This window comes from Strongylocentrotus purpuratus, unplaced genomic scaffold (assembly GCF_000002235.5).
Source record: "Strongylocentrotus purpuratus isolate Spur 01 unplaced genomic scaffold, Spur_5.0 spur5_scaffold_11, whole genome shotgun sequence".
In the NCBI taxonomy this organism is placed as follows: domain Eukaryota; kingdom Metazoa; phylum Echinodermata; class Echinoidea; order Camarodonta; family Strongylocentrotidae; genus Strongylocentrotus; species Strongylocentrotus purpuratus.
In genome coordinates, this window is record NW_022145596.1 from 6,150,390 (window position 1) to 6,178,355 (window position 27,966).

The 27,966-nt window shown below is 38.4% G+C and overlaps 3 protein-coding genes across 4 annotated transcripts in view; 1 reads left to right on the plus strand and 2 right to left on the minus strand.

Annotated features, from left to right (window-relative positions):
* Positions 1-18: 18 nt before the first annotated feature.
* LOC105437992 lies at positions 19-6,150 on the minus strand. The gene is made up of 4 exons (XM_030981256.1): positions 6,038-6,150; positions 1,202-5,640; positions 751-964; positions 19-390 (listed from the first exon to the last, which is right to left on the minus strand). Exons 1-4 carry the CDS (start codon positions 6,128-6,130, stop codon positions 19-21), a joined length of 5,118 nt encoding a protein of 1,705 aa, XP_030837116.1. The 5' UTR covers positions 6,131-6,150.
* A 6,440-nt stretch (positions 6,151-12,590) lies between these two features.
* LOC579139 (fatty acid hydroxylase domain-containing protein 2) lies at positions 12,591-18,356 on the plus strand. The gene is made up of 7 exons (XM_779271.5): positions 12,591-12,742; positions 13,429-13,549; positions 14,495-14,687; positions 15,429-15,547; positions 16,104-16,312; positions 17,034-17,306; positions 18,009-18,356. Exons 2-7 carry the CDS (start codon positions 13,469-13,471, stop codon positions 18,112-18,114), a joined length of 981 nt encoding a protein of 326 aa, XP_784364.3. The 5' UTR covers positions 12,591-12,742; positions 13,429-13,468; the 3' UTR covers positions 18,115-18,356.
* Positions 18,357-20,028: 1,672 nt separating this feature from the next.
* The window catches only part of LOC105439982 (teneurin-3-like), a 52,401-nt gene continuing 44,463 nt past the window's right edge, over positions 20,029-27,966 (minus strand). For both annotated transcript variants that reach the window (XM_030980475.1, XM_030980476.1), the window contains 5 exons: positions 27,777-27,950; positions 27,221-27,349; positions 25,121-26,720; positions 24,567-24,718; positions 20,029-24,144 (listed from right to left, as the gene is read on the minus strand). In XM_030980475.1, the coding sequence (XP_030836335.1) occupies positions 23,350-24,144; positions 24,567-24,718; positions 25,121-26,720; positions 27,221-27,349; positions 27,777-27,950 (2,850 nt within the window). In that variant the 3' untranslated portion in view covers positions 20,029-23,349. The remainder of the gene's footprint in view (positions 24,145-24,566; positions 24,719-25,120; positions 26,721-27,220; positions 27,350-27,776; positions 27,951-27,966) is intronic.

Consider the following 27,966-nt stretch of genomic DNA (forward strand, 5'->3'; position numbering starts at 1 on the left):
ACTGTTCAAATTGTTTATTTAGTCTTCTGTGTCTGATTCAGAGTCCTCAGTCCATGCTTCGTCCGAGGACAAGTCTAGGGTATTGTTCTGCTCCTCAACAATCCCTTCTTCAATGTTCCCAGTGCTCTCCTCGGCTTCGATGGCCTCTTCATTGCATGGAAATAACTTTTCTGGTATAGCAGGGCCATCAAACCACCTAGGTACTAGGAGGGAACCTTTCGTTTGCCACCCATAATCTGTAGGAGAGATTCCTTCGGTAGGACGGGCGTTGCTGGCTCGTGTCCAACTGGTTGCCACATACTGTGTCCTGCGAATCTTCATCTGAAGTGTCTGGCGACATGGTGGCAGCAAGGCGCAGTCTACCTTCTTGATGTGGGCTAGTGGATTCTCCTGAAATGGTGAAAAATGAAGTGGTTGTGAAAATTACACTCATCTTAAAGTGTAGAGGGATTAGACCACACTGCATGGTCACTGGCAGGTGGCTATCTCATCAAATCAGCTCTCAAATAACATAAGAAAAAGAGGATCATGGGGGACCAATGATCACCGATTATGCATTGTCTGTTAAAAAGAGGGCGCATGTAGCTATAAGTAGTGCAGTGGGCCTTTAAAGAATGTGTATTAACATAATTTTCAATGTCTTCTTCTGATGATATTTCAAGAAAGCCTGGATTCATCATGTCTTGCAATTGACTTTCATTCTCACTAGCAACTTTTAAAAATAAAATTAATTGTTTTTCTTCAAAATACCTCGTCCACCTTGCCAGTCATTTGCATCAGTTTGATGTATCGTGCTTCATTGACGTCCCCAGTCTTGTGTTGTCCATACATGCGGCAGACAAACTCTGATGCGACATCCAGATCAATACTTTCATCTTGTGCTTTACCCATACTGATGAAGAGGTCCACGTAGTTGCCAGTTTTGTCTTTCTGCATGATTTCGAGGGGCTTGGTTTTTCCTTTTCTGCAAAAAGAAAAGGTGATATTATGGATAACATCGTTCACCTATCTGAGATGGTCATACAATTTTTCACTTTCAAAAACTTTATCGTTGCTTTTTTTTTAACAGTGGGTATTTATTCACTATACCCTTCAATATATGAAACCATTAAAATTTACCATTAACAAATTAATATTGAATGAAATACTTTTATACATATCCTTTTTCTGATCATATTAATTAAGTGACAAAAAAATATACCTGTAGAATGCGGAATTGAAGTCCGATCCAGTAAAGGCGTGGAATCCAGGTAGTGCCCTTGGAAGGCCTTGTCTGCAATCTTCAAGTACATCGGTGATGTTGGACACATTTATGTATCGCCTGGAGTTGCCCATGCCACAATCCATGATGACACTTTTCATTGCGCGTACCTCTCTGCGTTGTTTGCCAAGGGCACCGATGAGGATAACAAGAACGTCGGTGTCAGATGCTCTCACCATGATATTGGCTTCTTCAATGTGTTCAACGTGAAAGGCAATCAACGTGTCTGCCTCTTCGTGGTCACCTTGCAGGTAGTCCGGACTTGACACATTGATATGATTGTGCTCGTCAGGGGTGTATTGGTAGCACTCGCCGCCATATGAGGCAAATAGGGTTTTCCCGTGATAGATGTAGGAGTGATGATCATTGCCCCATTCTCTTAGAAGAAACTTTGCTAGTTCGTTTTTGAAAACGCCATTAGCAAGAAGCTTCTGACCGCTCTGTCGTATTGTCTGATCAGGACCAGTTATTTCGTACACTGTGTCAAGTGCGCCACGTAGCTTCCTTTCGCTGTCTTTGATTGAATTTCCCACGTATTTGTCGAGACAAACGTGCACTTCAGTAGACTTTCCAGAAAGTACTAGTGAAACCATGTTTCGTGCAATGGACGAGTATGATGCTCCTGTGTTAGTCTGAGAGAGGACAGAATGCAGGAGAAGTCCACCATCATAGACCCTTACATGACCCTGTAGTACACCTGCTTCAGAGATGTTTTCTGTTTGGAGAGACTCAAGACTTCTCAGCAGCGCTGACTTGTTGGTCTTCATATACATTCCATCGCAGTGTGCTAGTGACAATGGGTACGTAGTAATTGGATAAGAAAGAACGTACCGAAGATCAAATGAGGTCTTCTGAGCAATTACTACGATCATTCGAATGAACATATCTCTGAGACTCTCTGCGTTTGTTTTTGCTTTCATTGAAGCTGGGAGCTTGGTTTTTTGCTTCACATTCTGAGCAGCAAAGTTCTTCACACGGATCCGTTTCACAGGTTTGAGAAAGCGAGCGCTGTCCTTGTTCCATTCATCTCTGAATTTGTCTCTTGCCTCCTGTCCCCTTTGCAATGTTTCAAGAAGATACGACGTGGTCTCCTTTGAAGCTGCTTGCCCTGTAGCTAGATTCACAAGTGAAGTCGGGGCGTCATCAGAGAAGGGATTGCACGTTTCGTCTATCTTTGCACTCAGTGTGGTCATGTGATCCTGATCTTTTTGGATCCTGGATGGGCGAGATTGGACAGAGGCGTTTTCACTGATGTCTAGACTAAGAAGTGTTCTAAGTTCGGTGACAGCCATCGCTCGTTGAGTCATTCCGAGTGCCCATCTTTGCACCGCGTTCTCTGAATTTCGGAATGATACGATTCCCTTCATCTTTGAAGTGGCATCTCTGTTTACTGTCTGTTCTAAAGACAAATCGACGGCGGACCTGCTGTAGTTCTTTGCTGTTCTTCTGATGGAAAATGCACCCTTCTTGAGAATCTCATGGAACACTGAGTTGCAGCTCTTCAACTTCTGTAAAAACAATGTTCCCCACCTGGCATAGTTAGGTCTGTTGAGGGCGAAGAACACAGACAGCAAAATTGGGAAGACATATGTGTAACCCTCGACATCATTGGTCTTGATGCATCTCCGAACTTCTCTGTGGAGGCGATTGATCAAGAATATGTACGTTGTCCAATATTGAGCTGTTTTCCCGAGACTTCCATTGAGAACAGCTTTGAAGTAGTCATCATACATCTGTATGTGACGTGTGACCACAGAATCTGATAGATGGTCTTCAACTCGTTCTGGGTCCTCGGGTACTGTAGACATCACTTCTTGGAATGAGATCCTGTCTTCTTCATTTAAGTCACGAAGAAATCTGCTGTGCAACTTCTTTTCCAGGACGTTTGCCAGGAGCTCATGGATTCTCAAGCATCTGTTATAGAATTTGCCCTTCACAAATCCGCGCACAGATCCGGCTGCCAGCACTCCGGACTCCGTCAGGATGAATTCTATTCCACTTTCATTGATAAACGTTCCGATTGCTCCATACAGAGCAAGCTCTGTGTGGAAGTTTCCAAGCATGATCAACAGTTTGTCGAATATAGGGGCCTCAATCGTTTGGATCGAATACGCTTTCAAGGCGACTGCCAAGTCATAGGTTACCACGGCATGCTCTTGGCCCGTTTCCTTAGCAACGTTCAGGGATCTGATCATCGTTTCCCTTACCACATCGTTGTTTGTAGGTGATCTTGATATCGGGTTCATATAGCAAATTCGTTGCAGTGGCAAAGAATCCTGAATGTACTTGCTCATGAATCCTGCATGCAGGGGTGTGCTGCCATCACTGAGTTTCCAAAACCAATATAGATCCAACACACTGAGTGTTGTACATGCGGATGAGTCATCAGAACTTGACTTGGTTGCTGTACTTTGTAATGAAGTAGAATGGGATGAAGTACATGGTTCTACTTCCAAGTCTGTAGTCGACCGAGAGGAAATGTCTGGTTCAACAAGGGCTGTCCTTATTTCAGACACTGAGTCATCAGAACTCGACTTGGTTTCTGTACTTTGTAATGAAGTAGAATGCGATGAAGTACATGGTTCTACTTCCAAGTCTGTAGTCGACTGGGAGGATATGTCTGGTTCAACAAGGGCTGTCCTTATTTCAGATACTGAGTCATCAGAACTTGATCCATCGGTGCCTGCTGTCAACTCTGGCACTGAACTTTCAGTTCCACTAGAGACATCGCACGACTTGGATGTAATTGATTCGACTGCTCTCATGCTTCCTGGTTCCGCATCAGTGCTGACAAATGTGGCCTTCTTGAGGGACTTCCTGAATTCGGGTATCTCTCGATCCTTCCCAACAAATGTACGTCGGTTCTTTCCCTCTCGAAATTCTGGTTCATTGATAATGACTTGCTGATCATCTTCTATCACGTTCTGGTATGTGTGACCAACAGTTGCATGGAATGTCTCTTTTCCATCCAGCGTCTCCACGTTGGCATCGTTGTTGTCCCAGACGCTAGCTGTTGCCAAGTTTGGTTGAAGGGCAATGCCATCTGGAACATCGTGTTGGTCATCTGCAACGGAGTAGGCAAACTCACTCTCAATTCCTTTGATTTCACTATAACTTATACAGTGTCCTAATCTGTTCAGTACCTGCAGGGCTATCTTACATCCTGTCAGTGATGCTAATCCTAGACCAAGCACTGTGTTTTTCCAAGGTCTTGTGGAACCTCGTGTCACATTGTACATCGCATCAGACGACATGGCATTTACCTTTCGCTCAACTGATTCTTTTTGTGCTGTGCAACTCGATCCCATACCACAAAGGAGAGTTCTAAAAAACAAATCTAACTGTGCTGGTATCTTTGCAGCGCACTCCTTCACGTTTTGGACTGTGACAGGATTAGGTGTATTCGTCTTTGGAACCTTCAAGATTTCAGATCTGAGATGAAGGGCAGCCCATCTCACTTTGCTATCCTCTTCATATCTTATGGAATCTTCCTCAAGACGAGCCCTTGCTTCTTCTTCTAAGAGGACTGAACAGTAGATGAAATTTCCTCTCCGTTGGTCTGCCAGAGCCGTCTTGATGTTGTCTTTGAAATGGTCTTTAATTTTTCTCATCAAATTTTGGCTTGTGTAGGAGGGAATATTTCTCTCAGCGATAACTATGAATTCCTTTTTGTACATTTCAAGTAAACTACTCAACAACACAGTATGTTTCTTCTCAATTACTTCATCTTGGATGTGAGCAATTGTAGATGCAAAGGCCTTCTTGTGAGATACAAAATGCGAACCATCTTCAGAGGGACATCGATCCTCAGTCTCTTTGAGGAACGAAATACGGCATGACTTATGATATTCTGCCTCCTTTGCGATGAGGTCAACACCGCTCCAAATGAGACTTCTGATGCGTTCGTTGTTTGAGTATCTAACCCGCTGAGATATCGTCTCACAACCGCCAACTGTTGCAATCTTCAACCTTGGTTCTTCTCGTTGATGCTTCTTTTTTCGGCCCTTGCCACAGAATATGCAGGTTCCTTTCAGCAGCCCTTCTTGATCCGACTTGAGAATAACGCTGCAGCGTCTGGTCTGGATGCATTGACGTTTAGCTGGTTGTTCTTCATCGGCTTGCTGGCTATCTCTTGATCGTTTCACGGCGGTGAATTTCCTGTGACAACAGCTATGATAGAAACAGTTGTAGTCCATAATCTCAGTGGATTCCATAATCTTTTGCGTCGCTTCAAAGTATGTGTTGGATTTCAAAAGTTTACGCTGACTTGCAGCGCGTTTCATTGTTACCCAGGTCTTCTGACATAACTTTATCAGCTTGTTTCCCTCTGTTGTAGACTCGTGGCATATGTAGCAGCTCGGAGCAGCTCCAAAAGTATCCTGTAATATGAAACGGAAATAGTCAAATTGTAACTACATATCAAACATGTTTACTCTTTAGAAAGTTGAACACTTCACTTGTTAAAAATAAGCTTTACTTTAATATTAACGTTTATTGCCCAAAATTATAATTTCTATTTTTGAATTTTGAAATGAATATCAGCAAAATAGAACATAATCACTTGCTTTATAACTAACAAATACATGATATTGCTTTTATTTTCACTAATAACAGGCGGTATTTTACCTTCATACTATTATGCATGTTTGTACGTCCTTATTAGACCCTATATAGCTTATTACTGTTGTCTTAGGTGCTGAAAAAATAATGGGAATTTAAATATTGTGAATATACTTCATATTTTTATAAAATATTCAACGTTTTTTAAACACTAACCAAATGACTCTTAATAGTAGAAGAACTACTTGAGCATTCGCCTGAGACCCCCACATGCTGTTCTCCGGTATCACCTCCTTCTCCTGGATCCATGTTTCTGGCCGGCTAATGAATCTTCAATCTGGAATTATAAAACAAGATATTCCAATGATATCATAGGGAAACTTAGTGTATTATATATTGCATTATTATACCATGTATACGATAAGCCTATATGTCATTTTTACTCTGAGTTCAAACGGCTAGAGTGTCTTCCTATTTATCAAGACTTTAATTTACCAGGATGAGGAGTAATATATACTTTAAATCTTAGATGATTCTTGGATTAATCTTACTAAATCAATTATATCTGCTATAATTTGGTAAATCTGCACATATATAGGGGGGACGAAATAAGATGAGCATCCAGGTGGCGGGGCCCCATGAAGCTTAGGGTTTTTGGGCATTTAATTACGGTCAGATGAGCATAATTTGATACCTTATTTGTGACACGAGCATACAGGTCACTAATTGGAGTGGGGTCCAGGGGGCAGAGTTCCCAGAAGCTCTTGGGTTTTAGGCATGAGGAGACCAGATGAGCATCCTGCACTTCGAGGTACCTGAACACTTTTGTTCCGTACTCTATCCGTCTGTTGAATGAAATGTAAAATTTAAAATGTATCACTCAATTATATTCTTTTCTATTTGATTGTAGGAAATGATCATATATCTGTGTACATTTTATCTATTTTTCTCTGTGAATAATGCATGTAAACACAACAAATTTCCTTTTGGACCAATAAAATCTGAATTTAAATTTGAATTTGAATCAAGGGGCCGCCTTAGGGCCTTTGGTGGGGTCCAGGGCCCCATGAAGCTTAGGGGCTTTGGTCATTTAATTACGGTCAGATGAGCATAATTTGATACCTTATTTGTGACACTGGCATACAGGTCACTAATTGGAGTGGGGTCCAGGGGGCAGAGTTCCCAGAAGCTCTTGGGTTTTAGGCATGAGGAGACCAGATGAGCATCCTGCACTTCGAGGTACCTGAACACTTTTGTTCCGTACTCTATCCGTCTGTTGAATGAAATGTAAAATTTAAAATGTATCACTCAATTATATTCTTTTCTATTTGATTGTAGGAAATGATCATATATCTGTGTACATTTTATCTATTTTTCTCTGTGAATAATGCATGTAAACACAACAAATTTCCTTTTGGACCAATAAAATCTGAATTTAAATTTGAATTTGAATCAAGGGGCCGCCTTAGGGCCTTTGGTGGGGTCCAGGGCCCCATGAAGCTTAGGGGCTTTGGTCATTTAATTACGGTCAGATGAGCATAATTTGATACCTTATTTGTGACACTGGCATACAGGTCACTAATTGGAGTGGGGTCCAGGGGGCAGAGTTCCCAGAAGCTCTTGGGTTTTAGGCATGAGGAGACCAGATGAGCATCCTGCACTTCGAGGTACCTGAACACTTTTGTTCCGTACTCTATCCGTCTGTTGAATGAAATGTAAAATTTAAAATGTATCACTCAATTATACTCTTTTCTATTTGATTGTAGGAAATGATCATATATCTGTGTACATTTTATCTATTTTTCTCTGTGAATAATGCATGTAAACACAACAAATTTCCTTTTGGACCAATAAAATCTGAATTTAAATTTGAATTTGAATCAAGGGGCCGCCTTAGGGCCTTTGGTGGGGTCCAGGGCCCCATGAAGCTTAGGGGCTTTGGTCATTTAATTACGGTCAGATGAGCATAATTTGATACCTTATTTGTGACACTGGCATACAGGTCACTAATTGGAGTGGGGTCCAGGGGGCAGAGTTCCCAGAAGCTCTTGGGTTTTAGGCATGAGGAGACCAGATGAGCATCCTGCACTTCGAGGTACCTGAACACTTTTGTTCCGTACTCTATCCGTCTGTTGAATGAAATGTAAAATTTAAAATGTATCACTCAATTATACTCTTTTCTATTTGATTGTAGGAAATGATCATATATCTGTGTACATTTTATCTATTTTTCTCTGTGAATAATGCATGTAAACACAACAAATTTCCTTTTGGACCAATAAAATCTGAACTTGAATTTGAATCTAGGGGCCGCCTTAGGGCCTTTGGTGGGGTCCAGGGGACAGAGCCTTTGGAAGCTCAGGGGTTTTAGGTATTTAATTACGGTCAGATGAGCAACAAGGGGCCCGCCTCAAGGGAAAAGCTCAGAGGAAAATTATGCCATTTTATTTTTAGCAACATTTGTAGACTGGTATCGAATTACAAAATAGATCTAAACCATGTTTGAATTTTATTCGGAGGGAACTGCCTCCAAGCATTTTTATTTGTCTAAACGCTGCACTCATGGGCCTTCCAGAGCCTAAAGTGTGTTGCGGTCTTTAGTCAATATTTGCTTAAATTTTTTTTATCCACTTTTTCAAATTTCCAGATTGATCGCCGCCGCGCGCCCCTGACCCTAGCTGCCACCCCTAACCACCCCCCCCCCCCCCCCAAAAAAAAAAAATAGGAGAAAGATTTGTGCAATGTTTGTCATCATTTATATCGCTTCTTACCTTTAACAAAAATCTTAAACCCCTTCTCGCTTTCCTCAGACTCACGGCTAACAGATGAGATAGACCTAGTCAGTAGTCTAGACCTAGGCTAGTCTAGGTCTAGATCTAGACTAGTCTCTAGATCTACACATTGCTGAACTGAACAGTCACTATTTTAGCCACTAAAACCTATGCTTACCTAAAAGAGTCCTAAAATAAAGTTTTATTTGTAATTGGATATTTGTTTGCTTTTTTAAATACCTAAAACATTTTATGAAAGGAAAACTCCCTGCACTCTTACAGGCACTTACTCAAAAATTTGCACATGGGACTGTAATTAAGTTTTTATCACATGTTTAGAGCTTCACTCCACACCATTTCCTACTTATTTTAACAGAAAGAATTGATTGATTTGATTGTCAAATTTATTTAATTCATCACAAAATATAAAGCTTAAAACTTACCCATTTGTTGTCTATAGATACATCTCTTCAGTAGCAGGAAAACAATCAAGGAAACTGGCCTCAGAATAATTTACTATCTACTGAAGATAGGGAAACTGGCTCAAATTTGACTACAGCTGGCGGTAGAGGTTTTGAAGAAAAAAACCTGAAACTTTTTGAATGAATCTTGTTAATGTTTTTTTTCTTCTTTGGGTTTCCTTTCCAGCTGGTATAGCTCAATATTGGAAGTTTGGGCACTTTGGGGGCGTCTGGCAGTCACTCCCCACCACTTAAAACGTCTAGCAGTGGCCATTTGTGCATCTGTGGACTTTGCTGAACAGTTTCCCATTGGTTTCATGGGGTTTCCTTTCTGGACAGCTGATCTAACTTAATTTTTGAACCCCCTTTGGGGGCGTCTGGCGGACACCCCCCACCACTTAAAATGTCTGGCATTGTCCATTCATGTACCTCGAGACTATGGCGAATCTTTTCATATGAGTTTCATAGGGTTTCCTTCCCAGCTGATCTAGCCCAATTTGGGGGATTGGGTCACTTTGGGGGCGTCTGGCAGGCACTCCCCACCACTTAAAACGTCTGGCAGTGGCCATTTGTGCATCTGTGGACTCTGCCGAACAGTTTCCCTTTGGTTTCATGGGGTTTCCTTTCCAGCTGATCTAGCTCATTTTTTTGACATCTTTGAGGGCGTCTGGCGGACACCCCCCACCACTTAAAACGTCTGGCATTGTTCATTCATGTACCTCGAGACTATGGCGAATCTTCTCATATGGGTTTCATAGGGTTTCCTTTCCAGCTGAGCTAGCTCATTTTTTTGACCACTTTGGGCCCTCCCCCTGGCCACACCCACCAGTTAGAACATGCCAGACGGTCACTTCCTTATATTGTGCTATGCGGTCTTTACGTCTGTGCACATGAAAATTGGTTTCCCTCCCAGCTAGGTTGACCCCCCCTGGCTCCCGGTCTATAAGTGCAGTAGAGTATATTCATATAGTATTGGCTGCGCTATATAAATGGACCTATTATTTGTACTATCATTATTGAATCGTATTATCTAAAATGGTATTTCATTTTCTCCTTGTGAAGGAGTACATTAAATCTTTTAGCACTTAAAGCATTCCATTTCATTCAAAATTGATACACTGTGCATTTTTGTTTGTAATTTTGTATTCACTCCGAGGGTTTGTTTATTTCATATTAAAATATATTCTTTTATCGTACTTTGCAATTTAACCTTTACGCTTACTCATGCCGTGCTTATTTGTATAAAACACTGGTACCCATAAAGTTAGAATCATTTTTTGTTAACCTTTTTTCATGAAATGATTGTGACAATATAATTTATTCTTGATAGATAAAGTTTATATCTTCTCAGAACTTTATTGATCAATCTAAAGAATCAAAGAGATTGATAAATAAAACTGAGAAAATGTAAAAACTTTTCTGTCAAGTACAAATCATATTGTCACAATCATTTCATTTCAATCAGAAAATAAATGAAATGAAATGAAAAAAAATTCATGAAAAGAGGTTAACAAACTTTAATCAAACTTTATGGGCAACAATGTAGACCGCTTATGATTGGCTTTATAGTTTATTGTTTAGTAGTAGGCCTACTTTTTAAAGATCTTTACACAACCAATCAGTATTATGTAGATATGAACCTTCTCAAGCTGTCACATTTTCTGTTTTTTTTATTTTTGTGGTCGTAACATTTTATCTACATTTTTTGAGACACCTCTCGTCGATAGGTGATCGCTAGTAATTGAAAGGTATCGAGTTCGATACTCAGCTAGTTTTTTTTGTGCTGTTGTTGTTGTTGTTGTTTTACCTAAAAAAATAGGCCGATGTTTAACCTCATTTTATCTCACAAGTATACATTTTAATGTTATTGGTTTTTAATTGATCAATAAAATGAACTTATAATGAACTTATGAGCAAAATGAACGCTTTATACGAAGGGCAGCAATACTGTTTTATTCATCAAATATAATTTCATTCAACACATATTCAGTCTGAGTGCTCATACTCTTTTTTTCCTCTTTTCCCTTTCTACTGACTGACATATATCTTAATTTTGTTTATGCTTTCGTTTTGTTCATTTGAAAATGTTATCATTAAATCCCCAGATATTCGGATGTTAAAAGAATCTAAAATCAAAATATAAACCGTGAGATAGAAAAGCTCAGAACTATAATAGGCTTCGATCTTCATGCAACTAACGCCAGCGCTGTATGCATCCCTATTCTGTTACTGATTGGTCGAAAGTTGATCAACCCCTGATATTGCGTAGGTAGGTCCTGATATTTGATTGGACGAGAGGAGGACATATCCGAATCAACACTGACCAATATTACGCTACTGAATCACGTGATGCATTTACGTTAATACGTATAGGCGCCTCTTAAGAGTGAGGTTGGGAGACATAAGGGGAGAGTGTGTGTGAGAAAGAGAGAGAGAGAGAGAGAGAGAGAAAGAGAGGGGAGAGAGAGAGAGATAGAGAGAGAGAGAGAGAGAGAGAGAGAAAGGGGGGGGGGGAGGGGGGAGGGGGGGGGGGGGAGAGATTGAAAGAAAATGAAGAGAGGAGATACGTTAAATTACCCACATCCCCGTTCCACCAAAACTCATCTTTAATTTAACTAATTATCATACGATGCAAAAAGTAGCCTCGATTACTAATCTATAGTAATGATTTAAAGAATAATTTATAGATAGGCCTAATAATAATTACAATAATAATGTTAATTACGACAATTATAATAATGATGATGATAATGGTAATAATGATGATGACAATAATGATAATAATGATAATGATAATAATAATAACAACAATTATAACAAATATAATACTACTACTACTAATAATAATGATAACAAAAATGTAGCGCGGCACTCCAGTAGTACCAATATAAGTTCATAAGTGGCATGTCCAGAAACTGAGAAACAGAATCCACTTAGCGCGCTTGGGGAGAAGGCAACCCACCTGCTAATGACTCCCACCTGCAAGTTTTGTTAACCTCTTTATAGGTCTTCAAATGGGTTGGCGGAGGGGGCATTCATTAACACTACCCCTTTACTCGATACATTACGGCATCCATTTTCCACCTCTTTAGTTAGTGGGGGTTTCTTTCTTATCATTTATAGGGTCTGCTTGTACGCGTAACTCCCATAATATCATTATCATTCTAATATTCCCCACGGACGTAAATCCCGGGGTATGGGGTATACCCCCCTAAAAAAAAAAAAAAACAAACAAACAAAACAACACAATTATGATGGAGTGGTGGCTAGTACTAATACAACCATTGGTTTTCAGCAAAATCAATCAGATTTTTTAAAATGTTGACAAAATCATAATCATGTATGTGTTCGCGCAAAAAAATATCGGCGCCCGGTTGTCAACTCCCCTCTCCCTTCTTTCTCTCCAGAACGGACTTACGTCACCCATTGCTTATATACCGAGGGAACAATAAAGCTCTCTGGAACGTACGTAGGTCTATACGAAACATCCCTGAATACAATTACAGCCTATGTAGATTGGTATACCAAGGACTGTTATGATCATGTCAACAATTCATACACATGATGACAAAGGTCGGTTAAAAGTTTGTTATTATGTAACAGAACTCGTCCGTGACGAGTTGGGCCATAGCACAAGGGGTTTAGTTTAATAAGTGTCGATCGCTCACATGTCTCGTCGCTTTAGAGTCGTAAGTAAATTATTTGTTTATGTTATGAAGTGAATTTCAGTTATAATAATAACCATGTTAAATGTACGTGAACAGTGCTATATTATGCTGAAGACAGAGAAGACACAAGCGTCGGTTAATTTATGGCGGATTCTGCTATACAAAATATGACACTGTACTAGCGATAACAACTCTACGGGCCAGTGAAACAACCACTGTAAACAGATATATATCTTTCCTTATTACTGTATACTTGTACGACTGAGTGTATTTGTATTGTGAATGTGTTGTGTTTCTGATGTACGTGTGATCCCATTCAATTTCCTATTTCTGTTTGTGTTCAGGTCAAATACCAGTTGTGGTGGTGTTTGAAGGACGAAAATCAATATTGTTTTGCAATGTATAATTGTATATAGACAAGAACAGTTGAAAAGCTGTACATTTTTTTAAAATGAATTCCTTACGGCCTTACCACATATCCTACATACTAATTTATTCCAAGAAACATAATGCAGAGTTCATAGATGTCGACTTCATATAGACTTTAGCTGGTATAGTTGGTTAATCATAATATACATGTATTGTGTTTTGAAAAACCTACAATCTCTAAGGTAGCGGTACGATGAAGTACCATTGATTGTCTTGACAGTATACTGGAGGAAGAAGAGGGAACATTTACTATATGAAAATCGTCTCTCTCAATTTAGATTCATACAAATTCGAAGAAATCATCCATGATATATCACCATGGTTCGTCGCCAAAAGGAGAATAATGGATGCCATGTTGAAAAGGACAAGACAGTCCCCGATGAAAATTTTAAGTCGAAGGTAAGTTGTAAAATGGGGATTTCTGTTGTTGATGAGGAATTTTATGTGTTCTATTGATTTATGTAGAGTACCTCTCACTCGATCGTACCTCCACTGTAACGGTTTTGGGATGAGGTTTGTCCAATTTATATAAAGAGTGTTTCCGTAAATTACTCAAGAATCTTCTTTTATATGACATCAAAACCATTATCAAGAAGTCACCCATGCCCGATTTCAGGCAGTCTGAAGTGATGTTTTTTTTTAAGACATAGGCATTTTCAAAAGCCTTCTTGATCTTCTTTTGAGCTGTGCGAACTTTCTCATGGCATACTAACCGAATTTTCTATGGGATATACAATAATATATATATAAAATAGGATTTTATTGAAATCAAAACATCAAAAACCAAGAGCAAACAGTCCAAAGACTGACCACTGTCTTGGGTACAAAAATGAAATTTAAATCAAATATACATAATAAAATAGCAGTAATGAATAAATACATAAGTTACATAAGTTAAAATATCAAATAACTAAACTATTATCAGTAAATATTGCAAAAAGGACATATAAACGAATAAGTATACATCATTACAATTACATCAAAAAAGGGCTCTCGAGCTGTGCAATAACTAAATCAGGTACAGACCGAGAGTCCAATAAAAAGAAGATTAAAATGCATAAGACTGGGTTTAAAAAGATCAATAGTAAAAAGAGGGGAATATGTCAGAATATGTCAGCTAAAGAATAATTTTTTAGGTACCGGTACTGAAATTGCCCCGAGTAATTTTGTCCAAAGTAGTTGCTGTCGCGTTATATATTCACCTCTGTCGGCTAATAAACAAAACCCATGGACAATTTTTGTTCTTTATGTTTATATGACTCTATATCACTATAACCCCCCCCCTCTCTCTCTCTCTTTTCTAATCATCGATTTCCCACTCTCCCTTTCTAACTCTATCTTTAGAAGCACGAAGCCAGCATGATGACTGCAGTTCTATCTCTTCTCGCTGTTACATTAGCTGTAGTCTGTGCTGTCTTTCGAACTTCTCTTCTTCACCATGGCCAATCATTCTGGATTTCATCAGGGGACTTCATAGCCAGACAATGGGGAAACTTCTATGACTATTTCGAAGGAAATCAGGTCAAAATGGGTTTAGGTATGTCGTATATGTAAATTCTAATTTTTAAGTACAAAGCACTTGTGTCACCTAGATCATGTTTTTGTTTAAATATTGAAGCAAATCATCCAACACAACACAATATAATCATCAGAGACTCACATAAGTTAAATGATCTGACTTTGATCTCCCGAGATGCAGGCGTTCTAACTCATTCTGCATATAATCTGTTGAACCCTTATACAACATTTGTCAAAATGTTTATCTACATGGTATTTTATTGTATACATTTATTATAATTTGAGGTATAACATTGTCTGATGTCTTATGCACACTATCCTCAGTGTAGTAACTATTTTGCCCTCAGACGCATATCATTAAGATTATCAAGTGCCCTTAAAAAAGCAATCTTATCAGTTTGAGCACTTTGTTCTTCAAAGTATTTGCTTAAGAAATTTCCTGGCAAGTAAAGCAAAACAATACAAAAAAACACAACTGATTTGAGGAGTAATTTTGACTTCATAAGTTGAATTTGGCTTGTCCTGGTATTGGCTATCAGGCCCTTTCCATTTCAGTTTCAACTTCAACTTCAGAGACAAGTCCTGTGCCACATTTATACTGTTGAAAACATTGGATCTTAGAGTTAGAGCCCCAGACTCATGAATGTCTCGAAGATGCATATAGAAGTATTATTTTTTCCGAGTAAGAAAAAGTTAGCCCGATTTAAGAAGAAAATATATATTGAAAAGTTTTTACTTTCTTCTTGATGCAATTTTCAAGTTCTGCATTGTTACTCTGTCTTGGAGCATTGGTTTGTGGGATGTTTGTTCCTGATCATGGATCTGACTGGAAAACCAAAGTTCATTACCAAGCTCAAAATTCAAGCTGATCAAACCGAGGTAAAGCAAAGAAAGCACGCTCCTCAAGAGAGCGATAAGAAATGTTATCTTCATTTGTATTAACATGGAATATACTCCTATATATTTTCAGGGAGGATTTCATATTATAATTGTTAAAACTGCATACGTATTTTCTTGGTCAATAAATATAATTGTTTAGATTCAGAATATAGAAAGATCAAGCGTTCAGGACACAATATTTACAAAATTATATGTGTAAAGATGTGGTACGTTTGAAACTGGCCCAAAATGTTTACCATTGCAACCATCTCTGTTATTATGGAGATTCTGTGTCATTGAATTCGATCAATGCATGGATATTGACAGAAGAGATTAGCAATGTCTGTTAAAACTTATCTGGTGCTGATTATCAGAGAGAGAGGGGGGGGATAGGGGGACAGACAGACAGAGAAGACAGAACGAAAGAGCGAGCGATAGAGAGAGAGGGAGAGAAAGAGAGAGAGGGAGAGAAAGAGAGAGAGAGAGAGAGAGAGAGAGAGAGAGAGAGAGAAGATACAGGGTAAGAAAGTAAGTAACCTTTAATATCTTTAAATAGATTCCCACAGGTAGGTTGCTGAAGGCCCTTTGGACAGTATTCCTGAACCAAACCATCTACAGTCTTCCTATTCTGGTTGCTCTTCATTATGGTACTGTATGGAGAGGAAGTGGGATCACTGTCGATGAGCTACCAAGCTTCCAGACTGCAATCTGTCAACTGGCTATCTGTGTTGTGGTTGAAGAAATCGGCTTCTACTATACTCACAGGTAAGCTTTATCACATGCCTTCTACAGATATTTAAATGAGATATCGAGATCTATTTTATTTTTCTAATTTTTAATTTTTTGTTTGAAAGCATTTTTCTCATGATATCAGAGACTCATCAATGACTCTACTTGCAGAATATAACCTTCGGATGGTTAGATACTCTTTTATAGGTTACTGAGAAGAAGAAAAAAGAGATCAAAAGGAATATAGAGTCTTTCGTCCAACAGACTAAAACTGAAATATAAATCTGCATTTAAGCTGCTAAAAATACCTGTTTAAATTGTAACTCATGTTAATTATTTAAGATTAAATGTCAAAAGTCATTATCGATTAAGGTCTTAATACCAAATGAAAACATATACTGTTTGATGTATAGTGTGAGTCCATCAATCCATTAAGGTAACTTGTATGAACCCGATGTAGTGTATCAGAATGTGTTTTTCTTTGGCTTCTGCTTCCTTGACTTCATTGCTTCCTTGGTCATATCTTTTGGGGGAAATGCTCTTCGTGGTACCCTTAATGGTAGTCACATCTGACTAATTGCCAATAAGCCAAAACAGAGAAGAAGAAGAATTAACGTAGACACGAGGAAGAATGGCTTATCCTCCTTTGCCCCGACATGCCACCGGCATAAGAACCATTGACATCATTCACCATTGCCAGTGAAACAAGTGTCATGCCATCCACTCTCAAAATACTGTTTTTCCTGAATATTCACAGATTGCTTCACCATCCATCGATGTACAAGACCTTCCACAAGAAGCATCACGAGTGGACTGCTCCATTCGGTATGGTGTCCCTCTACAGTCATCCATTTGACTACTTCTTGTCCAACACCTTCCCCGTGGCCCTGGGCGCGGTCGTGGCTGGTTCTCACATGCTTGTAACCTCGCTGTGGTTTAGGATTACCCTCTTTGTGACTATTGTCACTCACTCGGGTTACTATCTGCCCTTCCTGCCCTCACCAGAGTATCATGACTATCATCACTTCAAGTAAGTAGCTACTTAGTCATTTATAAAAATACCCGCCTTAAACATGTCAGATCGCCTACTTTGTATTTACATCCTATGCATACATCCTCCACAGATTTCTTAGGTCGATGTGTTTTATGCAATGTAAACTATGATCTACTGTAGATTTCATAATCTTTGTTAAGATATTACCCTCTTTGCTTTACCATATGAAGGCAATCAAGTAAAGGCACTCGTAGAACTTCACCTTTGGCCTACATTTTCTGGACTTCTTTCTTTCTTTTTATTAATATTTGATTATGGTGGCAGCGGTGGGATATGAATCCAATGTAATGTGTAACTTTGACATCTACCGTAGATCATACACCCCTGGTGACTAAATGAGTGTGTGTGTGTGTGTGTGTGTGTGTGGGTGCGTGTGTGCGTGTGTGTGTGTGTGTGTGTTGAGGTGTCAAAAGGGTTATACTTGCAGTGAGTGGTAGTTCTGGTGTGATTGTAGTACTGATCGTCGGAAGAGGCAGTACAGTACATGATGATGGTGATGATGACGATACTGATGATGACGATAATTATGATGATGATGATTGTGATGATGATGATGATAATAATGATGATAGTGACCATAAGGCGATATATGGTTGTACATTAGCAGGAAGGTTGAGTCGTAGGATAGTATGTTAGGTATTATCATGTTGATGATGGAAGGATTCCTCCCTTTTTCAGATTCACAAACAACTATGGTGTTCTTGGGATCTTGGACTGGCTACACGGAACAGATGTACACTTCAGGAAATCAAAAGAACTTCAACGCCAACAGATCACTCAGTAAACTCATTCTTGACAACCAAGACGAATTTAAAAACGAATGAAGCAAAAACACAATCGTTATAAAAGACTTTGGAAATTCAAACCAATGGGCAATTTCAATACCCTATTCGATATCCAATAGAAATCTTGTTCGGATGGAAGCTCTTTTTAACAATCATGTAAAAGAATATGTTTTGACTAATACGTGATGATACATTAATAGGCGGGAAACCGGCTTCTAATTGATATATTTGGTAAATTATTATATCTATTCGGACTGGATAGATATAGGGTAGTCCCATATATATATACATCTTTCTGTGTACAGTGCTTGTAACTTTACCAAGACTGGGCCAAATTTCTTATCATTTTGATGATTCCAGAACCTTGCAGTACACACCAATACTTATATGCTAGATCAGGGATATGTGAGTTTACATATCCCTGGCTAGATCAACCTTTTCTGATCAATTCCACAACATTTCTTTCACAATGAAATTGCATGACCAGAACTGGTCTATTCCTTTAATTTTTTGGAAGTTTTTGCAACTGTGTTTTAAAAAATGTGATGGAAAGATCATACCGGTAATTGTACCAGTTTACCCTAAGAGTGCCAAGTAATCAATTATTGACAATTTCATCTTTTTATTCTCATTTTGGTAAGCGCAAAATGCAGTTAAATAACGCCAGTCATTCAGGCAAGCATTTCATATTAACATCTTTGGAGCCAACATGGGTTTTTATATAATGTAACGTGCCTAATGTGACTGTGAAAATGAAATAATAAGAACTAAATCAATCACATGTTTGGCAGTCAAGCTCCATGTTTATAGATTTGTAAGGTACCAGTATTTGTTAAATTACTCAACATGTAGATACATTAAAAGCTGAGCTTGAAATTCAAAATATCAAAAGATTGTGCAAAATCATCCTTGTCAGTTGGATGCCGTATCCCTGTATACATTCCATATAAAACCTACTGATTTTCTACTTGATATGTGGATTTGTAAGGTTACTAGCCAAGATTATCATAAATTGTATGTCTTATAACAAGAAAGAATGTCATATTTATTTGTGAATAGCCGCAATATTGGTGCGATTAATTTTTTAATTGATTAGAAACTCATGTATAAATATATAAATTATTTGTCTAAAATTATTATTTTTCATTTGTATTCACATGATAGCTGTATGTAGTATCAAACATACGATGTTTTATAATGATATCATTTTGTTATGCAGTTTTTAATGCCGTGTCTAAAATTATTAGATACCAACTTGTTCAAGCCTTTCAGGACACTACAATCTCTAGTTATAGTCTGTTCTAGCGGCTATGACCTAAAACATATTCATACTGTTATGGACATCACAATAAGCAAGTGAAATATATCTCTCCTAAATAATAAGACATTTCTATATTGCTTTCTTTTCTTTCTCAAACTGTACACAATGAGAAATGTAAATGACCATCTTCACATTATAGCAATGCATTACTCTTCCTTCTTCCAATTATCCCCTTTTCCATTTTTACTGCTTATATTTTGCATGTTCTGTCCTCTTTTCCCCCTCTCTGGCTTTTGCCAAACACACGTATATTCTTCCTTCCATCCCTTCATCAATGTATCTCTCATTCCTCAAACTCTGTTGCCTTCTTTCTCAAGCCACCTCACTTTTGGTTTTTCTCTTTAGGTTTCTCTCTCTCTTCGGGTTTCTCTCTTTCTTTCTCTCTTACTCTTTAGGTTTCTCTTTCTTTCTCTGTCTCTCTCTTTAGGTTTTTCTCTCTCTTCAGGTTTCTCTTTTTCTTTCTCTGTCACTCTTTAGGTTTCTCTTTCTTTCTCTGTCTCTCTCTCTTTGGATTTCTCTCTTTCTCTTCATATTCAGAACATAGCATTACAGACTTTCAGTTTGCAAAGATAAAACTATAATCATACCAACGTCATTGATTATAAAACATTTAATATAGTTATACAAAGTATTTGGTACTATTTTTTGTACAAATATATTTATCATAGCAGTTGGTTTATACACATCGTCAAAAGCATCATAATGGATAACATTTTTTCTTTTAAACAAGAAACACATGTTCTCATCAATTACACACTGATCTATAATCATCTACATGCACTTAAGTGAGACATTACAGAGACAAAAGTGGATGGAAATCGATGACAAAATTACGTAGTAAATATACATAATGTTATTTTCATATCATAATATTTTCCCCTTTTTCACGAACCACATTTAAAGCTTTAAAGATACATGAGCAAAAACCATGTAATGATTTATTAAGATATCTGAAATGTCAAACGGTTCATACACTTATTTGAGTTCCTGACTCAAAAACGTGATGCAGGAATGGAGGACATTTCAAATTGGATTTTAGAAAAGGAATTCATCTCACCTAGATCATTACTGAAAATGCCATCCACCATGAATTATAAATACATATATATAATCAAATTTAAGTAGAATTTCATCATGCTCCAATTTCTAACTGCCTCAACTTGACAAGTGAGTATGGTGTGAAAACATAACCACTCACCGTATGTCCCTTCCTTTTCAGAATTATCAACAAAATTTGTAGCCCTGTTATCAAGAAGAAAAAAATCCCTCTTCCAATTTTTGTTGTTGATACATAAAAAGCTTTGTATTGTTTAAAAGAATCACAGGATGTGAGTTTGGTTTTGTGACGCTTAATCTGAATAACACGGAACAGATAATATGATTTCACAGACAAATTTGTTCAGAGTGAATTTTAAGGCGAAAGTTTCCCTTTTAGAATACATTTGATCAGTAATATTTGTACATACATTACATGTGCATAATTCATAGTACAGCTAATGCATGACGCAGTACGAGAAAAACAAAATTTGGCACACTTGATCTAAAGACAATTATTGCATATACACGAGTTGATCATGACTTTATTTACATGATTGCAATTAACATAAATATAATCTTAAATCTAGGTTTTAATTAACGTAAGAGACAAGAATATCCCAAAACTTCACTGAAGTCTTGACTTCCTTTTGCAGTAAGTATATACTGCCTAAAGACTGGACACCAGATGTCTCAATTCAGATCACTTTTCATTGATAAAAACTTGTTATAAAATAGTCATAACTCATGGAGCATAGACCCAACTATTGATTGAAAAGTTAACATCAACAAAGCTAGTGTTTTGAAGATTTCTTTTCTTCAAAACAAGTTGACAATTTATTTCATGATGCATTTCTCTTAACAATGATATAAAGCTATGGTCCTAATTAAGTCCTAACTTCTAAATGAAGTTGGGACTGGTCTTCCTCTAAATTATTCAGTGTTTTTCTCTAAAATAAACACTAATTAGCACACTTGATTGTCAAAAGAGAAAATACAAATACACAAAAACGTGATCGAAACACATATCATCGTGGCAAGGAAGGCTCTTCAATTATCTACAAATACACAATCAATACGTGAAGACTTCAAGCTTATCTTGTTTGATGTCTTAAAAATCTTCTACAAAATAGGCACGTCTCTTCTTGTCGCTATTAAAACCTTTCAATATGAAACAAACATTACTACCAACTGGATCAAGTCAATAAAACATCATGTAAAACATTAAAGATAGGAATACATAAAAAGGTGAATATATGCATGTTCACATACAAAAAGACCTTTGACAACTTCATTGTCCAAACACATAGTGCTTGTTGTCAAAAAGTCATTCAATGAATCCTACTTCCGATTGATGGTCTACAAAAATCAAATTCATGACTTCACAGTGCAGTTACTTAATTTGATCTACCATGATGTATTGATCACTTCAGTTATATCACAAACATACTGGATCTCATGAATATATTTCATTAATACTCTAGCTGATAATTGATTCTACAAAATAAAGAATCAGATCAATAATTTTACATTGCTCTTGATGCCTAAAATGTACTTGATCTGACTGTGCTACACAATTTCAAAAAGAATTTGATCCGAGACATGATTTCACATTTTACTTGATACGTACCTGATTGTACATACTACACAGTTTCACAATATATTGATCTGACAGACGATTCTGACATGACTTCACAATAAATTTGATCCAACGCAGGATGCGCAGGGTTAACAATAAAATTGATCCATTACATGATTTCACAAATTACATGTACTTGATCTAAACGGTTGTTTCATTACTCTGTTGTCTGAAATGATACTTCATTGTACGACCTTGTCCATAGCACCAAGTACCTGTTTAAAATCATGTTATGCCCTTGTGTGATGGCATTTCAATATATTTGCATACTTTCTTGATGTGTTCAAATGGAATTCATCCAGCAAGACACAAATGATAAACTCATTTTTTTCCTTCTCTTCCTCTAAACTCTCAGTTCATTTATACATCTTCAAGGTGACATCAATTGAGAACTATCATTTTATACATGCCTCCCACAATGAATGCTTTAAAGATATGCTTTCCCATCTGTACAGCATTATTGGAGTAATATCATTTAACAGTAATTGTAGCATTCTTTAATTTGGCGAATATACTAGCGATTCATTGAATATCTATCTTTCCTAATCTATTTATATAAGTCTTGGCAATATTGTTCACCTATCAATAAAAAATATACAGCTTAAAAACACATTAAAAAATAAATTATCAGATTATAATATCAATAAGTACCACATTCGTAGTATCGCCATGGACATACGTCTCTTGTCCATTATGAAAGACATCACATATCATCTTTTTTTCTCCCTTACGTAGAAGGAAGATTATAGTGGTATATTCTTTCAGGGCCAATGTAATGTATTATGCACAAAAGCACCAGATTTAAAAAACACCAAGTATCTCTAAATTATTGTCGTATTTAGATTTCCCAATCCCCTAACACCTGAAGATCTCCTTAAGACATGATGTGATATGGGAACTAAAACCAGTATCTTTCATAAGTCTGAATATATATATTAATAAGCCCCTCCCACAAGTAATTTGGTATGCTCCTTTTGAATACAGAATCAAGCTGGCCAATAGTTCAAGTAGCTAATGCATCACAGGGGTTGCCACTTGTGAAGTTTCCCTAAACAAGTGTTGATACAGTTATTAATTCTTATTATTGGACAACGAAATGAACACACACAAGGCAAAAAAGGAATTGGAGTTTCAAATAACTTCTGATATCTACATCCTGTAAATCGTTTGTAAATAAATATACAGATGGTAGAAATAAAACTAAGAAGTCCAAGGAAGAACCTCAGTCTCTTCCTTTGATCACCTTCTTGTTTCCGAAGGTGATCTAACAATTTTGATATTATTTCCATCAAATGCGATCTCTGGATATAACATGGGATCAAGGGTGTACTGGCCCTCATACCCTGGTACCATATTGTTCTGAAGCAATGATATCCTCTCTTCGCTTGTCCAGAAATAAGTTCCTCTAAGACCACTAGCCAGGACTCGCCGTTCGTTGAGCCAGGCCTGGTGCATGGCTACCTCTCGCGCCGACTCCAATACCACCTCTGCCGCCTGACGCATGGTGACTCCGTAGAAGATCTTCCACGTGGTGTAATTGTTTGACAGAGAGATCACCACAAACTCGTAGGGCACCTCGTACATCTGCGCGGCAATGTGTACAGTGCCTACATGAAGGTTCACAACATCTGAAGTGTCTGTTATATTGGAGTTGTATCCAAGACTCCTCAAATCGCTCACGTACCTTGTCAAGTCTGATTTCACAAAGAACCTGACCTCACGCTGCCCGTCAGAGTAATGCCATCTATCCAGCACCAGGGAGTTATTGACCACAGTGGCAATGTTCAGTGCATCACTCTCCACATCAGGAGCCTTCTGGCAGATGACTCTCTCCCCAGAGATAGCTAGGATCACCCCTTTGTCTATAAGCGTTGGTAGCGTGGCATAATGGACCGATGACTCACTGACCGGTGACATCCCTAGGTCACTGGTAGGGGAAGTCTCTGAGACGGTGTGTCTATTAGGGATAGCATGGAAGTTGGTATTGGAAGAGTAACTGGCTGCCATCACCTGCTGCTCATATCCCCATTTTACCTGGAAGAAAAGAAGAAAAAAAATCATAAGACAGACTGTCCAGCATTTTACTTTTAAGTACAACATAATTACAGAAAATACTTTCTGTTCCAGTGCATGAGGTAAAAAACTGCCCATACCAACAAACCTGCAATAAGTACAAAGGTCTAAACAAGATCTCAGCAAATAAATGGGCAAGACTATCTTAACGGCATTAATGAATGTCCTGGTCCACGCCAGGCAAAGTTTGTTTGTGGGTAAGCCTTGACTTCACATATAAAGGTATAAGGTATGTTTTTCATATACATTCAAAATGCTGCAAATCTCTTGACAGTCAGTCATTGACATACAGTAACTTAAACTACCTATTGAATAGATCTTGTTACCTCATCAACACTATGGCTAACAAGAGCAAAAAAGAGAACTTCAAACTAATCTCCTACCTTAGCCCAATTGACATAATCCTGAGTGGCAGACTGTTTGAGATCTCTGTATCGTCCCAGACTTGTGGAGGGTAGAGGGTTGCCGTATCGATTGACCTCAGGTATAAGGCTTGTCATGTCGTATCCTAGCACAGGGAGCCAGTCTTCCATACCTGGAGGGAGAGAGGAGATATATAACATGCAGCTTATTGACATTTGTTGAGAGAATTCTTGGGCACATCTCATCATAATCTGATCATTGGGTAGCTTTTTGTTTTAATAGTAAAGTCAAGGAATAAATTTTGCTGGCTCAACTACCCCCGTAATGATTATTTACCCCTCAGATGAACCTTGAGGCGATTATGAATCTTCTTAGAGGGTCATGTAAGTACCATCCATATGCTTGGAAGCAATATCATAAATGTAGTACTTTCTACAGTTTCAAGCTAAACAAAATAATTTTAAGAGTTTTGAAAAAACTGGTTGTAAGGTATTATCCAAAATTTGTATGTCTAACAATGTTTTTGACATAACTGAGATATATATAACAAGTTATGTAATTGTGGTATACTTACTCATGAGATAATTGGGGTTTAGCTTGGGGTTGATAGGGTTGTTTCCATGGAAGGTGTACAAGTTGAAGTACATCGTCTTCTGTGGTCTGGCGATGTTCTCATAGAAGCTCTCATCTGCAGACGTCCACTGCCCACTCAGTGAGTCATAGTCACGGCCATTGAATTGGACAAGTTTGGTGTGAGCATCGTAGAGACCGCCACGGAAGCCGACATGGAGCATGAATGCCGGTGAGGAGTCGTGCAGAATGTTGCCTCGAGGATCATACTCCACTATCTTGCGAGGGGTTCGGTTTTCATCAAAGACAGCGATGGGTGAGCCGACCTGATCAACGCAGACGTAGAGCTGGCGCTGATTCTGCTTCACTGCAAACAGGTAACCCTGAAGGTCATACTCGTAGGACCAGATTTCTTGGCGGCTGTGGTCGTAGACATGGGTGATTCTGTGAGGGTGGTAAATGTCGGCATAGAAGTACTGAATCTGTCGCCCAGTGTGGTCCTTTCGCCAGATTCTCCTCCCTACTCCATCATACTTGTAACGAACCTCATATACGTTGAGCTGGAAGGCATGAACAAGCTGACCTCTGGAGTCATAGGTAAAGCGTTCACCGCCACGCTGCAGAAGGAAGCCATCTTCATCATGGAGATACTCTATCTGACCAATGCGTGTGATACGGTCAAAGTCATCATAGTAGAGCTGTGTTGTGTTTTGCCTGTGGGTGAACGAGGCAAGGTTACCATTGCTGTCGTAGGTGTACTGCCATGCGATCTGGGAATCTGTCTTCACCTCCATGAGCTGTCCATTCGCATCATAAGCGTAGTCAGTTGTGTGTGAAGAATCTCCAACTTGAAGTTGGTTCCAAATGATACGACTAGAGATATCAAATAAAAGCTCAAGTCTTCCAACAGTTACAGCTTTGACTTTGTACTGAACTTCCTGAAGAAGAATGTATGTTCCAAACTTCTTGGTCATCTCGAAATTCTGATCAGTATAATTCTGGATGGTGATGTGAGGATAAGACAGCGTAAAAGCTCCAAGCTGCGTCAGGCGTCCGTAGACAGGATCATAAGCTCGGTTGTGCTCTGGAAGAACCGTTGTGTTGAACTCTGCGAATACATTCAGGAGGCGCATGTTGCGATCGTAGATATACTCAAACCTTCCATTCATGAAGCCCCCGAAGCCACTGGTACGGATCATCTTCTGCTTGACCATGGGACCATCGTAACGCAGTCGTTCAGCATTCTGGAAGTCACCCACCTGAAGCTCCAGCAGCTTGACCTGGGACTCCTCTCTGTTGTACTTATACTTCACGCTGGTCTGGTCATGGTACACTTCAGATACGCGACCCTTGTTGTCGTAGACGTATGCCATTCTCCGACTTGTCCCTGGACTGTAGCGCCGAAGAGGCAAGCCTTCCTCGGTCTGGTCAAGAATCAACCACGGCCTACTTCCATCAGAGTAGAGGATCCTTTGATAACCTACTGACGGTATTGAATTGATGTAGTGATGCTTTCCTGTTGGCATGGTAACCCTTGCTACGTTACCAGCTCCATCATATGTTATTGCATAATGTTGTCTGTTTGGTAAAGCTACTTCAGAGGGCTGTAAGGTAAGTGAGACAAAAGAATTTTTTGTATTAATACCTCAATGATGTACAGATTTATTACAATAGGACCTCAAAAACATTCATTTCTAAAATATTCCTGAAGTATATTTCATATATTAACCATATCAAGACCTTAAAAATCGAACTGGAAAAGAAATGATATGTAGATGAACTAGGCACAAATAATGTGCATATCAAATGCAAAATTAATCACCACCCAAGCCTTAATTTCACTCTACTGCTGAATGTCATCATCGTATGTCTGGTCGTGATTCCAAAACAACTCCTTGAAGTGCATGTATTCCATCTATAATTTGATGTATACTTTATAAAATTGAAAAAATGATAAAATTGTAATTTACTAATCAAACATTGTATTACCATCAGCGTACATTACTCAGAACAAGCTTAGGTTTTCACTTCCAAAGCCATTCAGATTCAGATTGACTAATTACTTAAGATTGACAAATTAAAAAACAATCGGTCTGATTCTTACCAGCATGCCTGTGTTGTAGGTGAAGCGCCATGTACCGTTATTCCCACGATGGATTCTCTTGAGGCGGCCTAAGGTATCGTAACCGTACGACTCTGAGATAAGGTCCCTCTGCCACCTTGTGAGTCTCCCCTGTAATAAAAATTTAAGAATAAAATAGGTCATGAATGGAATTCAGATATTGGTGTAAAGGGAAAGATTACATACACTGGAATATGCAGGATGCATCAAATTTTGCGTCGTCAATCTGATACACCTGTTTCTTTTTCAAAACTACATACTATTTTGTAATTATTGACAAGATTTTGGGTAAAACACTCATAATATAAAGTGCATCCTGTCTAATATAAACCAATCATATCCAATCCACAAAAAAATCTGTTTATCCTCTTTTCCTTGAGGTTATAAAGCACTTGCAATTATCCCCACTTAACAATAAGAATAATACACTTTAAAGAAACAGCTGAGCAAATAAAAATATAACAGTTGATACAAGACACCACCAAGCTTTATTTTTGAAAGGCATTTTTTACATTTCGATTTCAAAGTGGTTATATACCTGGGAGTCATAAGAGGCGTTGGTAAGGACGAATCCATAAGCAGGTTTCCATTCCATGGGAAGCTTAGCACTGTTGTAGGATATCTCTAGGAGCTGAGAGTTATCATGGTCCAGCACGGTGTCCTTACGGAGGAGACGATTGTACTCCATGGAGAGGATGTTTTCACCATTGATCTGCATTCAAAGACAC

Excerpts from the sequence above, each read along its gene's own strand:
- LOC579139 (XM_779271.5), top strand. The coding sequence starts at position 13,469 with ATGGTTCGTCGCCAAAAGGAGAATAATGGATGCCATGTTGAAAAGGAC. Across the intron at positions 14,688-15,428 it reads TCAGGTCAAAATGGGTTTAG|TTCTGCATTGTTACTCTGTC; the intron begins GTATGTCGTATA and ends GCAATTTTCAAG. Across the intron at positions 16,313-17,033 it reads GGCTTCTACTATACTCACAG|ATTGCTTCACCATCCATCGA; the intron begins GTAAGCTTTATC and ends GAATATTCACAG.
- LOC105437992 (XM_030981256.1), bottom strand. The coding sequence starts at position 6,130 with ATGGATCCAGGAGAAGGAGGTGATACCGGAGAACAGCATGTGGGGGTC. Across the intron at positions 5,641-6,037 it reads CTACTATTAAGAGTCATTTG|GATACTTTTGGAGCTGCTCC; the intron begins GTTAGTGTTTAA and ends TTCATATTACAG. Across the intron at positions 965-1,201 it reads TTCAATTCCGCATTCTACAG|AAAAGGAAAAACCAAGCCCC; the intron begins GTATATTTTTTT and ends TTCTTTTTGCAG.